Consider the following 17290-nt stretch of genomic DNA (forward strand, 5'->3'; position numbering starts at 1 on the left):
TATATATATTTTTTTTTAAGTCAAAGACATGTATTTTTGACAAAAAAAAAAATTGAAGAAAAAAAGCTTTTGAAGTATACAATTCGAATAGACAACCTAACGAGCCGAACCGAGTTGTTCGCGAACTTTAAACGAGCCGAACTCGAGTTAAAAAAAGGTTCATTTCAAAGTCGAGTCAAATTCAGACAGGTTCGACTCGACTCGACTCATTTCCAGCCCTAATTACGATAAATGTTGGTGGAAAACAACTTCATAAAAGAGGTTCTTTTCTTCGTTCAAAAAAATAAAAAAAGAGATTCTTTCTTTTCACACCGCCGAGTTCTCTTCAATTAATTAATTATATTGTTTTGGTCATTGAAGAATGGTTTGAAGTTTGAACTCAAGGTTTCAAACCATGACAATTTTTTATTTTTTTACAGCAACTTGCATGTATATTTGACAGTATAGTATTTAGACTGTAGCCCGTCAACATATTTTACAATAAATAAATTGCTTCGGACTAAGATACATACTATATCTAGTCATCTAGAGGAATAATATGTTTGTTGAAGTCTGCTGCGAAACGTTGTTTCCGATTTCAATTCGTAAACTTGAAAAAAAGGTAAAAAAAATAATATTTTGTTTCCTATTCCGAAAAAAAAGAGTTTTTTAAACACTTGCGGAGTTGAACCACATACATTAAATTTTAAATAACTTTTTGCTTTTATATTTTATTTCGGATGGAGTAAGTAATGAAGAGAAATAGTTACAACACCATATCAAAATTATTTAGATATACACTCATTAAAATATCTATCAATTAATTACTTTAAAAATAAATATATTATTTAATTTTTCTCTTTCATATTTTTTTTCATTTACGTGTGTGCTTAAACAACTTATATTTATGATTGTAGCCAAAGAAGTGTATCTCATTATTAAACATTATATTAGTGTGGTTTTAACCAACAACAAAAAACATTAGGGAACTTCTACGGTACATTCACAAAATGAGGTGTACCGGTACTCCTGCTTCTTAATTTTATAAATGAACGATCATTTTTTTTTATAGTAAATAGTTATTTGTCAAATATTTATATTTTATAGAACAACATTTCATAAGAAAAAACATCATTTAATTGTTTATAAGAATCATAGTAACTTTTTGTACATATTATCGTAAAAAATAATTAACGTTCTCAATTATGAGTGATAAAAATTTAAAAAAATAAAAAATTATTTCGTTGACACTTTTGATGAATAAGATTTAGTTATTATAATTATAAATGATAAAAAATAATATTTTTTTTCAAAAAACAACTCATTTAACTAAAAATTTAAAGAGTGAGTGTAAAAATACAGTGGGTGTACCATAGAATTTGCCAAAACATTATATTAAAGTGATAAATTATTTTAAAAAGGTTTGAGGAGCCCTAACTACTAACGTTGTTAGTTGCTACACCGTTGCACGAGAGACCTAAATTTCATAGATAAATTAGTCTATCGTAAAACAACATTGATGTGAGATCGACACAAAAATAATCGCATATTTTATTTTGTTATTATCACTCGATAATCCCAACTAGTAATAGTTGGTAGATGAATAAAATGATTTATAGCGTCAACAGTTGTATCTCCTAATTCACAAGATAAAACTAAAAATAAAAAATCACTAATAGTTATAATATAAAAAACCAATGTGTTATTGTTGAGTAAAAAAAAAAACTTGTTATTAGTTCAATAAAGAGTTGCATGCATTGCATAACATAGCCGCTGACCACAATGGAGAAAAGCCAGGCATTGCTTTGACTTTTCTGTGCGCGTGGGAAACAATTTCAACCTCCCCTGATTCCCACCGTCATGACGGCCCCTCTCTACTATAACCCAAAATATTGACCTGAAACTTTCTACGTAATTCCCATTCTTACTAATTTAATTTTCCCACTCTCTATCTTACTAGTAGCATCAAATCAATTAATAATAATATAAAGTGCAAATTTTATATCTTATACATTATTTGGTGATACACATTTTGTACGTTAAATTCATTTGATTTTTTCAGGGAGACCAATCAATTCCGTATAGTTCAATTTATCGAAACAAAAAGGTGAACATAAATAATAAAGGATAATGTTTCATGTACACACTTTTTTCCATACACACATTGTACCACTCCATGTGAGAGTGTGTGAGAGACAATACATGTGACTTTTTTTGTGTGTGGGGGAACCACAAGGACACTTGTTAAAATTGTGTGTGGGTGTACAAGTGGTACATGCCACCTAAGGTGGTCTATGTATCACTACTCAATAATAAATGGTATAAGGAAAATGTCAAGATAAGGGAAAGCTGATTTGAACGAATATGGCATTCTTTAAACTTTTTTTATGACTCAAGCACTCTTATACACTTGACATCACTGTCTGTGTTATTTTCTATAATAAATGGAGGACAATTGAAAAACAAAAAGACGCCTAAATCGTGAGTGGAAGAAGATTCCTTCAAAAAACAAAAAGTGAGGAAGAAGATAGACAACGATTGCAAATTAAACGTGTTTATCTTTATGGTGTCACGTTAGCATGCGGACAAGAACTATGGTTTTACAATTAGATTTTGCTACAGAATTATGAACTGGAAAGGACGGACACAAAATACTACTACATGAGCCTTTCTCTGATGTCGAAAGCAGCAGCAATAGGTGTTAAAAGTTCACATCAGATAGAAGTTGGCCTGACAGTATATTTATAAGTGGGGGTAATCATCACCCCCACAAGCCAGTTTTGTGTTAGGCCCAACGTCGATTTCCAGTAGAATTGAACTTTGATTCATTAACCGATTGTTCAAAAGTTATATGAATGAAAATGAATAGAAAATGAGACAATATTTTAGTTGTTTGAAATTAGTAAAAATAGGAGGAATGTAAAATAAACTGGGTATGTCTTTATTATTTATATACCCCTTGTCTTGGATTTGATATTTGACGTAAATATCCCACTAATATGTGTTTATTTATTATTTATAAAAAGTTGTCACATAATTGTTGATAAATATAGTTCAATTGGCAGACACATCACAGTTAGAGAAAAAGATTATTGATACGATTAAAGCTTAATCATTCTTTAATTTTTTTATAATTTTTTTTTTAAAGATTAATTTTTTTTATAATTATACTCGATAAAAATGATGAACAAAATAATAGTAAAACATAATAATATCATTGGAAGATTATAAAAAAACAAGTTCAGGGACCAATATACTTTAGCATGAATCAATATCATAAAATGCTGAAAGTGCAAGGGTTGATGATATTTTTAAGTAAAAAAAAAAAAGAATAAAATAATAATCCACGTGGCACACCGTTAGTTTTGTTTTTTAACGTGGACTTAACATAAATATTAATTGCAAAATATTTACAAAGTGCATGGACCAATATCAAATTAAAAAAAAATAGAAATTAATGTCAAAATATGATGAAAGTGCGGAAAATAATGACATATTTAAGTCTTTAGTTAATTATCCAACATGTAATTACCATGCCATTTAAGTTGGCCACGTATGTGCCTAAATCTTGTAAAATTGAATTGGGGGTCTCATAATCGTAATCGTAAGGGGGAAAACTTGGGGGATAAAATCGCACACAAAAAAATTAAGAGGTAAAAACCGCACAATTACAAAATTTGAAGGGTCAAGAATACAATTAAACAATTATTTTATAATTGCGAACATAGGGAGTATATGGGTTGTGTTTTCCTTGATCAGGTGGTTGTCTTTGTTGGAATGAATTTCCATGTGCAACAAAAATGTGTAGCGATCAGAAGAACAAAAAGTTGAGGTCAACGACTTGGTTGGCTTGAATCTTTGGTGGAATTATCTGACTTCAAAGAATTCTTGGGCTATTTTTCTAATGAGTTGTCTTATTTGAACATCCATATATGTGATAATTTCTATGACAACCAAAATTTTATAAAAGAAACGAGGTATTGGCACAAAAATCAAATCAATAGAGAGAGAAAGTAAAATGATAATGTGAATATGAGAGATAAAATTGTTACAAAAGTTGTCAAAAATGATTGTACATATATCATTTCTTTTTCTAGATTGATTTCTCATGATCATGAATAACAATCTTCAATCTCATTATATATACTCCCTCCGTTGCAAAATTTAAGCAAATTTGACTTTTTAAATTCATTCAATTAATGATGTATGTGGTTTATATTATGAACTACATACATCATTAATTGAATGAACCTAAAAAGTAAAATTTGCTTATATTTTAAAACGGAGGGAGAATGCTATTTGAATAACTTTCGAAGCTTGGATTTCCCAAATCCATAATAACACTTGGTAGTTGGTATGACACCTCAATCAACGTGTGGTTGGATAAATGGCTTGATAGCCTAATTTTATTCTCCATTGATATTCATGATGAGGTTGTCGCTGCTCTTGAGTCTTCCTTTAGTTGATTTCATTTTTCTTGGGAAACAGCATGTTTTATACTCCATCCGTCCCAAATTGTATGTTGCTTTAGGAGAAAAAATTTGTCCCAATTATATGTCGCATTACAATACTCATGCAACATTAATGTTACTTTTTCAATTATAACCTTAATTAATTATTACTCCTTCTTCTTTCAATTCTTTCATTTATCTTTCCCATATATTTATTAAGGACAATTTTGTAAAACAACTCATAATATCTATTTTCCACACAATATTAATTGTATTTCTTAATATGTGTGAAATACCCAAAACGTCATACAATTTGGGACGGAGTGAGTATTCCTTTTACCCCGCCAATTCTATGATATCTCAACAACAATAAAACTTGTCTTTGGGCCACTTGTTTAGAAGTTTAAAGAAGAAACTTTTTATTAAAATTTGTGTTTTCACTACATTGAAAATTAAAAATGAAACATTTTCTCCATGAAATTCATAAATTATTTCCTATTTTAAATCCTTAACCATTACCCTTAGGACAATGGTTAATAAGACCCATAAAACAAATATCTATCCCGACTATTCCCTCTGCAAACCACATTTTTAGGACTATTCAGTTTTTTGTATTATGACTTTCAAATATGATAATTTATATATCCGCTATGTTTTTCCTATGATGCTTTAGGAAGCTTATTTGGTGAAGACTTTACTCTCTTTATACGTCATTGGTTCTTTAGAAGTTGTTTCGTAATAAACCTGCTACTGATGTTAATTGGGTGAAACGGAGTTCAGGTATGCTCTATTTACATGTTGCTCCATTTAGACCATTTAGGGTCTTGGATGAAAGACAAATTGTAACGCCCTCTTTACTTATTTAATTATTTTATAGAGTTTAGAGTCCACTTTGATGATTTATGTGATTTTATATGATTATGTGATGTGTTGATATTTTATTTAAAGACTTGTTTTATTATTTACTAGAATAAGATTTGAAAATAAAATAAATATTGAGATGTGAGGCTGTTTTGAAATTTAGAAGAGTTTAGTGGAAATAGAGGAAATAAGATAAAGTGGATTGAGGAGAGATATAAGGAGGAAATTAGGTTTAGAAAAGTTTTTACGTGAAACTGCTTTTTGGAGAAAAATTGAGAAAACAAGAAAAGAAGAGAACCAATAGGGAGAGAGACCGCCGATCATCAATACTAAGGTAAGGGTGGGAACAACCTTCAATAATTCAGAGTATGTGATTCTGAAGATGAATTTAACATGGTTGTAGGTTGAGATTTTAGAATTTGAGAGATTAGAATTAAAAGATGAAATTGAAAGTTGAGAATTAAGGAAAACTAGTTTAGGTTTCGAAGGTTGATGAATAATTAGTGTTATAATGATAGGGTGATCATAGGGTAATTATTAGGGTCATGTTTGGAGAGTATTGGATCGAAAACGGAGTCGAAAAGATTTACCCAAAGGCGAAATCGCAGCTGAACTGCGATTTTGCTGTCAGTGTGCAAAACGCGTTTTTATTGTCTCAGTTTGACAAGTTTAACTTTTGAACTGGGTTTAGGTGCCTTCACAAAAGTTGTAGATATGGATGTTATATGTCACTCGGATTTGGAGGCACTCGATTTAAGCACATAGAACTCAAGATATGATCAAATTACTATACAGGGGTCAGCAGGGATCAGCACAGTCGTCCTCTTTTCCCGAGCATAGGAAAATCAAATTTTCCTGAATTTTCTATTCTGAATTGGGTTTGGGAGTCTTCATGAAAGTTGTAGATAATTTTGTTAGTTTTCCAATGACTTTAGTTTGACTTGAAAATGATTTTTGGTTTTTGAGATATGATGAAAATACTCCAAGGAGTTCTTACTGAAATTTTATGAAAATTCAGCATATAATATTACTGATGGGAATAATTTCAAACCTCAAAACTAGAAGTACTAGGAGTTCAATTAAGGTGTTTAAGAGTATTTAACCTATGTTATGAGTTGATCCTTGGGGTAGGAATGGAGGTTGAATATAATATTACTGATGATCTGTGAAGCTGTTATAATATGATTTAATGTTGATAGTAATGTAATATATTTGTATATGCATTATGTGAATTATATAAGATGTTTAAGTTGATGTTGATTATCATTTGATGTTGTTATATCTTGAGATGTTTACGTGCTGCCTATGTTGCTGTTGTTGGTTATGTGAAATATTTATATGCCTTATGTGGAAAATGTATGATGTTTAAGTTGTTGATGCTCTTCATTAATATTGTTATGCTGTGAATTGCTTGTACTGTTTTTGTTGCTGTTGCATATTGATCAAGTTGCAGGTGTTGGTCTAAGTTGTAAAGTTGTAAGTTGTCTTTCCAAAGTATTGGAGTCTTAAGTTGTTAATGTTGTCTAAGTTGTTGAAGTCGTAGTTGAAGCTGTTGTTGGTGACTGTTTATGTTCAGGTGTTTTGTGAGAGGTGGTGTACTCTTACGTTGTTGTTCTATAAGAGGTGGTGTACTCTTACGTTGTCGTATTATAAGAGGTGGTGTATTCTCACGTAGCTGTATTGTCAGGTTGGCGTTGTCGTCGTTGAATCGTTGAAGTTGTTGTTGATGACAAACCATGGAATATTAATGATTATGTTGTGTTTATATTATTATAAGATGATGAATATGTTGTTGCTTAGGTTATTATAAGATGATGATTATGTTGTTGTTTATATTTGTTATGAGTTAATGATGATTAGAATTGTATTGGACTATTAATGAAGCACTATATGAAGAATTATTATTATTAATTAATAATGTTTATGTTGTTAAATTTAATTGTTGAATTATATGCTTAATATTATTGTTTGTGAAATCTCACCCCTTCTGCTTGAAAATGTTGCTCTTCGTATGAGTAACTTACAGGTGATCGAGAATAAGTAGCTGTTGATTGCTGTCGTGAGTGGCTATCTATCACTGTGTCTTTAGGTGCTCTGATACGTAACAGGATGAAAACTTTTGTGGCTATTTTCTATTCCTTACATATTGCTTATGATTTTACATAACTATGATTTAGTTTGGATTTTTATGAGATGTTATGATGAAGCCTTCGTGCCAAAGACTATTTTAGTTGTTGAATTAAATCCGCTGCGAAGTCTTGAATATTTATGTTGAATTGAATTATGAAGGATAAATTATTATTTATTCCATTTATGATTTTTAAGAAGTGTAGCATTATGTTTATGTGGAAAACTCTGATTAATTGTTATGAAATTTTTATGTTGGGAAAACGGGGTGTTACACAAATGGCAAAAAAAGATTCTATGGTTGAGATTTATAAATAAATAAAATATTTATTTTTAATATAAAAACAAAAAGTTATAGACGCGTTCTCTCTTCTCGTTCATCACTGCCGATTCCATTGTCACAAACTCTATCTCTCCCCATTCATCACCGCCGAATCCACCGATTGCGCTTCCCTCCATCTCAATCGCCGCCGTTCACTCGAGACTCAATAACAGGGTTTAGAATCAGTCAATTGCTGCTATTGTTTCAACTGAAAAAAGAAACTTAGAACTATTGATTCAACTGCTACAACATGTTTCAGCTTAAAGATGCAAACAGTCATATTCCAGAAACAATTCCTTTATTCTTTAATTTTTTTATTGTTTGATAAAAGAAAATAAAAACCAACGAGATGCAATCAATTGAAAAAATCAACGAGATGAATTTCAATGGTAGTTTGTGACGGCGACAGATCGGTGAGAAGAGGATATGGGGGTAGCGATGGGCCGTGCGACGGGAGCCATGGAGGTGTTGGGCGACGGTGAGAGATTAAAGAGAGTAAGAGGAAGTGGACACGGGAGAGAAGAAGTGGGGATACAAAGAGACCTAATTTTTTTTATTAAAGTTAAAAAATAAATGTTTTATTTATTTATAAATCTCAATCATTGAATCTTTTTTTGCCACTTGTCTTTCATCCAAGACCCTAAATGGTATAAATGGAGCAACATGTAAATGGAGCATACCTGAACTCGGTGAAACGTGCTTGCATAACTGTCTTAACCTGTAGTTTTTTTCATACAACTTCAAAATGCGCTTTTTCATATTTTCTCCACTTTCCAATTTTGTGCAGTGCTGAACTCCCCACCTTTAATTACACTCATTCTCCCTTTTTAATATCACAAACACATTCTCTCATCTATCAATGAGAAAAAACTGGATAAAATCCCCTACCATCCATTTCATCTTCAATAATTGTTTTAAAAAACGGAGTTGCCAAGCTCAAGATACGATATGTTGTCTGCCACTACCAATGCATTGTGAGACCGTTCAATTTCAGGTTACTTACATGCCAATCGTGAATGCATTTTATTGATCTGAAACTCAATCCAGACGCCATTCCTCAAAAAGTATATCAAAGTTTTAGATTTTTCGATTCTCTAAGGTCCCGTGTCATCCTATTTTGGTCCCCCTTCACTTTTCAAGTTGTTTGAGATCGTATAGATCTAATTTTATGGGCGATTCTGAAGCAAATTTCATAATTACTACTTATCTTCATGCCGAATTGTTGGTTGCAATTAATGTGACTGTTTCCCACTTTAAAGTTTAGAGTACCATATAATTAGAATACGATTCCACATACGTTCTTTAATCTCTTGAAAATTATAACACGGTTCTTCGAATTGTCTAATTGATGGAAGAACTCCATTGCCCTCCTCACCAAGCTGAATTTTGGGACATCTCACATATTATGAAAAGCAAATGCATGCACGAATATATCCAATCTTCACAATTATCATTTTCTTGGATTTTCTTTTTATATATTTTGGAGGTTAGATTTATGTCTGCCCTCTATATTTTTTTATTCATTAAGAGTGATATATTACATTGTTTTTCCAGGGGCACCGACATAATTGAAATACAAGTCATTGATAAGATATACTATTTGCATATTGTCTTTTTATGAAAAAAATTATGAATTGTAACCAATGAGAATAAAATTTAAAAAATACACGAAGATGTTATATTTCTCTCTTTTACGAAGAAAATGTTATATATCCTTTACTGAACAATATAAATTCATATAATGAGAATAAAATTTAAAAAATACACGAAGATGTCATATCTCTCTCTTTTTTTTACGAAGAAAATTTATATCTCCTTTACTGAACAATATAAATTCATATATTTAATTTATCAAAAACATGCTTATCTATGTTCTATATTATCTGTCAAAAAAAAAATGTTCTATATTAAAGAATATAAATATTTTTGTTGTTTACAAGAAAATAAGAAACAGTTTTTTATTTTTTTATTTTTATTAAGGTGAAAATAAGAGATCGCTATAAGTTATAACTTCCTTCCTCCACTATCTAACGAAGAAATAACATGATTGGACGAAAAGGCAAGCACACGGATCGCCAGCGTGGCACACTACACGACCGCACGATGAACAAAACTACAATGCAAAAAGCCACGGATCGCTAACGTGACACAATCTTCACCGTCCGGTCAAACCTGAGATTCAAACGCGATAACAAACAATTGACATTTCAATCAGTATTTAACACCTCTCGCGCCTTCACAATCTTTTTTCACACTTCATCCAAATTCCAATTTCGCATTTCTATTTTACTCATTCCCTCCATTTTCGGATCACAAAAAAAGAAGAAACAATGGATTCCACCACCACCACAACAACCACAACCACCAAAGGTGCCGGTGGAAGAAAAGGCGGCGAAAGGAAGAAAGCCGTTTCAAAATCCTCCAAAGCCGGTCTCCAATTCCCCGTTGGTCGTATCGCTAGGTTCATGAAGAAAGGTCGCTATTCTCAGCGTGTTGGCACCGGTGCTCCGATCTACCTCGCCGCCGTTCTCGAATATCTCGCCGCCGAGGTATTTTCCGTATATTTCAAAGCGAAATTCATAATTAATCGGTTTTTGTAATTAATTAATGTTAATTAGGTTATTGTTTTGGAATGTGATGTAATGTAGGTTCTTGAATTGGCTGGGAATGCTGCAAGAGATAACAAGAAGAACAGAATTAACCCTAGACACGTGTGTCTTGCTGTGAGGAACGATGATGAATTAGGAAAATTGCTTCAAGGTGTGACAATTGCTAGTGGTGGAGTTTTGCCAAATATAAACCCTGTGTTGTTGCCAAAGAAAACCGCTGCTGCTGAGAAAACTACCAATTCCCCTAAGAAATAGATTTGTCAATTGTATAATCTCCCTTACTTTTTAATTAGGTTTTTTTTTAATTGAAGTGCATTTACATGGCTTCAACTGTAGATGTAATTTTCCCTCAAAACTTTAGATGTAATTTGTTTTTAATTTCATTTAGATCTAACTATTTTCGTTGGATGATAAATGTAGTGGTTTGTTAAATATGAATGAAGTTATCTTAATTTCTAGACTTCTCTCTCTCTTTTTTTTTTTTTTATTTTTTTTATTTTTTATTTTAATTTACGTTTGCCAGCGATTTACATGCAGTTATTTTTACGAAACGCATTAAATTTAAGAATGAATGAACGGTTTATTTAGATAAAATAACCACGTCGCTGTGTATTTATCCAACCAAGAAGGTGGTAACTTTTTTAACAAGACAAATGAGGATTCTTATTGGGCCGTGGGTTATTGAGCCCATTTCGATGACCGTTTGGTTTTTGTTGGGGGTTTTGAACACTCGTGACAGTGGTTTGGCTTGATTTTGCGTTGAAGAGTGTAGAATTTTGGCGTTGGTATCTATCTATCTATCTATCATGAGTTATTTCCTGGTATTTGTTAATTCTTTCTTCTTTAGCGGTTTGTTTTTCGTAATATTTGAAGAATCTCTCTGATTTTGGTTGGGGGATGAAATGTGTGACAGAGTAAACTTCTGCGTTTGAATAGAAGCTCCGCCGTTGGAGCTGTGGGTATCTTTGCTGTTGGTTCAACTTTACTCTGTTCCGATAACCACACTAATTCCAGTGAGTAACTAACTAAATCCTCCTCTTTTTATACTTTATTATAATCTTGAAATAAAGTTAATGGCATGCTTTTCAATTGGATTAATTTTGATGAAATGTCAATCGATCACAATTCATTTGTGGTATCAATTTCAAGGTGCATATGATTGATGTCCAATGGTTATGCTAATTTATCAATTATGATCAGTTGCTCGTGTAATATTGACTATGCATATAATGGAAATCATTTTTAAAATATCAATTGATCTTAACATGGCTTCAAATTTAGGAACGTTTGTACATGCTCGGATTCCTTTGCCATTGCAAGATATATCATGGTTGACATTGGCAACACCGTTTGATTTGTTACCTCTACATTTGCCATCTTTCGACCAACATGGTTTGTCCTCTTTCTGTTTTGAACTTTTATAATAATAATAATACTAATAACTATCCATATTTAGATGTATGTGTTACATTTAGAACTGAAAATTTGTAGGGATTCTCACGCTGTCTTCTTATAGAGTTAACCCTGTTCCTTCTTCGGACATATCTAAGGAAACTTCCGGTGGTGTTAATGATGAATCAAAGCCATCTAAGGTAACTTTTGGTAGAGATACTATTGCAAATGCTGCTGCTAAAGTTGGTCCAGCTGTTGTTAATATTTCGATTCCACAAGGTTTTCTACCTTTTCATCTGAATGAGTTGTTTCAATTTTTGTCTCTTTTGAGATTATGCTGATGGTTTGGAGTATTGGCTTTGTAGATTTCTATGGTTTTGCTACAGGGAAGAGTATTGGCTCTGGAACAATCATTAACAAAGATGGTACAATCTTGACATGTGCTCATGTTGTCGTTGATTTTCATGGCACAAAAGGTTCATCCAAAGGGAAGGTTTGTGTTCAAGAAAGGGATTGTCTTTTCAAATATGTACACTGTCTTGAAAGTTGAAAAAAAGTGATGTTAAATTTGTTAAAGTTCTCTGTGATGTAAATGTGGTAGAAGAGTACAATTGGATGTTTCCCAACAGCATGTTTCGTTTGCATTGACATGCAGCCAGTATCAAGCTAAAATTATATGATTTTTTTCTTATAGATATCTGTTTGAAGTGCTACTGTTCTTGCTTGGTCTGTGGCTTTGTATGACTCAAAGCTAGGGTGGCTTAAGATCTGATGGGTTAAGCAGTACTTTCTGAGTCATGGTTTGGAAATTCATTGATCCATTCCCTACAAAATAGGGCATTGCTCAATAAATTCAATTTTTTTACCTACAGAACTGAATGAAAACGACGATTCTGTGAATTCTGGCATACCTTAGTTTTGCACAAACACATCAGCATTACAACAACAATTGTAACAACCAAACCTTTAGGTGAGGTCAACTACATGAGTTAGAATAAGACGGTGCCATAACTAGTTAGTATATACCACAATTCAAGATATATTTCTTACATCTAAATCCCTGCTAACGTTGGACTTTGAGTTTATGTTAGTCTTCCTTTTACCCTAACAGTTGAACTTTCTTTCACTCTAACAGTTGAACTTCCTATCACTCTAACAATTGAATTATCCTCCTTCCTTTCCACATTTACTTTTAATAATTGGAGCTACCGCAATTTTCTCTCTAATCTTGTCTTGTATGACCATTTATCTTTCTTAACATCCTCATTTTGCCTTTTTGCTGTCGAGTTTTAAGTCACATACATAAGCTCATTACAAGTATGTATGATAGTTTATCATGCTGTAGGCCTTGTATAGTAGCTCATTTAGCTGCAGGCTTTTATAGTAGCTTGTTTGCCAGAACAATTGGTTCTTGATATTCTTATGTTGTAGGCCTCGTATAGTAGCTTGCTTGCCGGAACAATTGGTTCTCAATATTCTTAACATAAATTGTTACGTCTCATTGAAGTACATATACCTGAAAATCATTTAAGACTCAATCATTTGCAAGCTGTTGTGTTGTATATTTAATCATTTTATTTTACTATTCTTTATTGTTTACCTCGTGAAATGAAGACATTGGATTTATATCTAGAACATCTTTTGTACTACAGATTGAAGTCACTTTGCAAGATGGAAGGACATTTGAGGGGAAAGTGGTGAATGCTGACATGCATTCAGATATTGCTGTTGTGAAGATAAATTCTGAAACCCCACTTCCGGAAGCAAAGCTTGGTTCTTCAACTATGCTTCGTCCCGGGGATTGGGTAATAGCCATGGGTTGTCCGCATTCCCTTCAGAATACTGTCACTGCTGGTATTGTAAGGTGCGAAGATAAAACTTTCTGGCTGTAAAAGATGTCTCCTGGTTTTAACCTATTTTATTTTACTTTAAATTATACCGTTTCAATGTTAGATTTAACACGTGCTGATTTTTTAGATGTCTTTTGGATTAATATATTCATGTATTGCATAAGGCTTGGTTGTTGTTGTTGTTGTTGTTATACTCATGTATTGTATGATTTTTGGCATAGTTGCGTTGACCGTAAAAGCAGTGATTTGGGATTTAGTGGCTCGCCCAGAGAGTATTTACAAACAGATTGTGCAATTAATGTGGTATGTGAGATGTCTTCCTTTTCCTGCAAAAACTACCCAAGTAGATATGGAATATGGATTTGGTGTACAGATCAAACATTAACTTGCATGTTATCTGCTTGTATGGCACAGGGAAATTCTGGAGGGCCACTTGTCAATATGGATGGAGAAATTGTTGGAGTGAACATCATGAAAGTGTTGGCTGCTGATGGGTTGGGTTTTTCCGTACCAATCGACTCTGTGTGTAAAATTATAGAGCATTTCAAGAAAAGTGGGTATGTTTCTGGTTTTATCTGTTTTATTTTATTGCATATTCATTTGAAAGCACCATGTTAACTTTCGTAAAATATTGTTAGCTTGCCGTTTATATGTGACAATCTGAAAAGATATCTTACTCTCCAAGCAGAAAGTTTAATTAGGCAAACTCTTACAATTTTCACCTTTTATGAATATATTATGATCCACATAAACAATTTTGATTGACATACTTTTATGTGGTTAATACTTGAGTAGTTAGGCTGTGCTAAGTTGAGTATTAATGCAGTAAACTTTTTTTCTTTTCAGGAGAGTAATACGGCCATGGCTTGGACTAAGAATGCTTGATCTAAATGAGATGATTATTGAGCAGCTTAAAAAGAAAGACGCTTCATTCCCTAATGTCAATAAGGGCATTCTTGTACCAATGGTATGTTCCCAATTAATCGATCTTTAGATGCTATTTATGTAATTCTTCAGAATCTAGATTCACATGACAGTATCTTCATGGAATCATGTTCTGCTTTTATGAGACAAATATGTTTCAAAGTTGTTTGCAAAATTGGTTAGTGATAATAATGAAGAGATTTAGTTTAAAATTTATCTGCTTTCTTTTGCTATGCTTTGGCTAATAACTAGCTTAACTTATTATTTAGTCGTGTTGTCAGCATTTCTAAGAGATTATGTTAGTGAAGCCATGGGCGGTTCAAACTTCTGCATACTTGTTACTATCATACTTAGATAGGGCTCTGATACCCTATTAAAGTGAGAATCGTAGAAAATTATTCTGAAAATATTCCTCATCTTATTGATAGATCAAAGTGAACACAAAAACAAAGAGGAAGACAAAGACGAGTCTGAAATAAGATTACATTATTATGAACAAATAGTGAATATTACAAATCAAAGAGAAGATGGAACTCTTATGTAAAAAACAAAATACAAACAGTAACTAACTGTTTTTATCTATCCTATCTAATTGTGATAGTTACGTGTAGCAGGAAACATTTTTTTTATAAGAACGGTCCACTTACTCCTCTTTCTGATTAGACAACATTAGTGTAGAAAAATATGCCATTCCGCTTATGTTTTGTGTAATTTTTTTTGAATAATATGTTGTGTAATTTAGTTTATTCAATGTGATTATTCTCAGTATGTAACTTATCTCCTCTGCCACAATATGCATTGTGTTGCTCAAATGTGAGGCAAGCTTTAGGATGCTTGAAATAATGTGTTTGTCACAAGGAAATTTAAACGTTTTTGACTAGGTAACTCCTGGGTCCCCTGGTGATCGTGCTGGGTTCCGTCCTGGTGATGTTGTCGTTGAATTTGACGGAAAGCCCGTGGAAAGCATGAAGGAGGTATTGACATATGTTATTTGCTATTAATTTGATATTATCATTTTGATTTTTATTCTACTTATGTTACTAAGATAAAATGATCTGGGGAGCAAAACAATAGGCTTGTAAGTTTGTGCACTAAAACTTGAAGTCCAAACTTATACTAATCTTTAGGGCAGTAACTTAATAAATAATGTAACATATAATGTAATTTTATATCTTCGAGTCGTGCATAATGTAGAAATCTATCTCCACAGACAGTAAAAACAAGTGACCGTGAGATTATTCTTCATTATGATTGATGTGTTTGATTATTTATATATTCTCACATAGATATAAAATTGTTGCAGGTGATTGAAATGATGGTGGACAAAGTTGGGGTGCCCATCAAGGTTGTAGTTAAAAGAGCGAATGATAAATTTGCAACTTTAACTGTGATTCCGGAGGAATCCAATCTCAGCTTGTAGGAGACTGTTGCAAATTACACAAAAAAAGTGGCCTTGTTTCATTGTTGGCGTTCTAATTGTGAACAAGTGATATAATTGGTGTATTTTGCACAAGTTTTTTTAATCTCTTGTTCCACCAACATGACCTAAAAATAAAGGTTCTACCAGCTTTGTTGTACACCATCAACACTAAATTTTTCTCCCTCTTCCTCCCGTTCACTCCTTCCACGCCAAGGGTCCTAAATGGAGAGGATCTCAACTCATTCACTTTAGTCATTAGTTTTTTCTTTTTTGGATAGAAAATATAGATGGATTTATTTTATTTTTTTTGCAAAAGAAAACCAAGAAAATATAGATGGATAAATATTAGGAATTAATTTATAGTTGTTATGTTATTATTTCTCCTTTGTTGATCTTTGTCTTGGACCTCCTTTGCCGCGTTAATACCCTCTTTGTGATTTGTGGTTTCTGGAAACTAGGCAAATCGGAAAGGTTTGAAAACTGTCTCCAGTCACAAAAGGGAAACCAGACAAAGCAGACTTTGTTTTCAAGTGCGGTTTTGCTCGTTCTATTCTATGCAAATCGGAAAACTTGATTTTTTTTTAGAGTAAAATAAAGAAAATGAAGTTTTTAAGTTTATACATGAGAGTAAAGGGTGGGATAGGGTTCAACCGATTTGAGTTAAGAGATAAGAAGTTAGACGATTGAGAAAAAATTAATCTACCTAAAATGTAGGTTAAATGCAGTTTTTGTAAAATTCTTCCGTTTAAATAACTATCCAATGATATCTCTCATCTGATAAACTAATTCTAACGCAACTTTTCAATTTAGTTTTTTTTTTTTTTTTGGTTGCAACTTTTCAATTTAGTTTAATAAAACATAAACTTCTAAATATTTTTTTGGAAGCCTAAAAAAGGAGAATTTATTTATATGGGAGTATGGATATTTTAAATTTTTCAATATATATTATTTTGTTTCCTTTCATTTTCGAAAAAATATATAGATTATTTTGTTTCCTTTAAAATAAAAATACAGATTATTTTGTTTGGATAGCATATTGGGAGAAATTTAAAATGAAATGGTTCTATGAGATATTCTGGTAACGTTAAATATAGGAAATTTCAATTACCCACTTAGGAATATATTTTTTTCTTCCCTTCTTAACCTTATAAAGTGGGAATCGCAATTTAATCCTATTAACTTTTTTTTTTTCTTTCAAATATATTGGTCCTCATAGTCCCTATTCATTCATTTATTTACTCTTTATTTTGGAGATTAATTCTATAATTTTCATTTTTAAAATTTATAGATAGGTACATTGACTTTTTAAAAAATAAATAAATCAGATTTTGCCCCAAAAAAGAAAACTTTTCATT

At 32.0% G+C, this 17290-nt stretch overlaps 2 protein-coding genes across 2 annotated transcripts; both read left to right on the forward strand.

Annotated features, from left to right (window-relative positions):
• The first annotated feature begins 9981 nt into the window (after positions 1-9981).
• Positions 9982-10787, forward strand: LOC11432258 (probable histone H2A.5). The gene is made up of 2 exons (XM_003626210.4): positions 9982-10289; positions 10389-10787. The coding sequence occupies exons 1-2, from the start codon at positions 10071-10073 to the stop codon at positions 10602-10604; spliced, it is 435 nt and encodes a 144-aa protein (XP_003626258.1). The 5' UTR covers positions 9982-10070; the 3' UTR covers positions 10605-10787.
• A 222-nt stretch (positions 10788-11009) lies between these two features.
• Positions 11010-16177, forward strand: LOC11430547 (putative protease Do-like 14). Its single transcript, XM_003626211.4, has 11 exons — positions 11010-11170; positions 11263-11362; positions 11631-11741; positions 11841-12020; positions 12107-12234; positions 13394-13605; positions 13813-13894; positions 14006-14148; positions 14438-14558; positions 15397-15489; positions 15819-16177. Exons 1-11 carry the CDS (start codon positions 11156-11158, stop codon positions 15933-15935), a joined length of 1302 nt encoding a protein of 433 aa, XP_003626259.1. The 5' UTR covers positions 11010-11155; the 3' UTR covers positions 15936-16177.
• Positions 16178-17290: the final 1113 nt, after the last annotated feature.

This window comes from Medicago truncatula, chromosome 7 (genome assembly GCF_003473485.1).
Source record: "Medicago truncatula cultivar Jemalong A17 chromosome 7, MtrunA17r5.0-ANR, whole genome shotgun sequence".
Lineage (NCBI taxonomy): Eukaryota > Viridiplantae > Streptophyta > Magnoliopsida > Fabales > Fabaceae > Medicago > Medicago truncatula.

What these genes read in the sequence shown, in the direction of transcription:
- LOC11432258 (XM_003626210.4), top strand. Translation starts at nt 10,071, where the DNA reads ATGGATTCCACCACCACCACAACAACCACAACCACCAAAGGTGCCGGT. An exon ending in TCGAATATCTCGCCGCCGAG is followed by an intron (nt 10,290 to 10,388) that starts GTATTTTCCGTA and finishes GATGTAATGTAG; the next exon opens with GTTCTTGAATTGGCTGGGAA.
- LOC11430547 (XM_003626211.4), top strand. An exon ending in GCCATCTTTCGACCAACATG is followed by an intron (nt 11,742 to 11,840) that starts GTTTGTCCTCTT and finishes GAAAATTTGTAG; the next exon opens with GGATTCTCACGCTGTCTTCT. An exon ending in CCGTGGAAAGCATGAAGGAG is followed by an intron (nt 15,490 to 15,818) that starts GTATTGACATAT and finishes AAATTGTTGCAG; the next exon opens with GTGATTGAAATGATGGTGGA.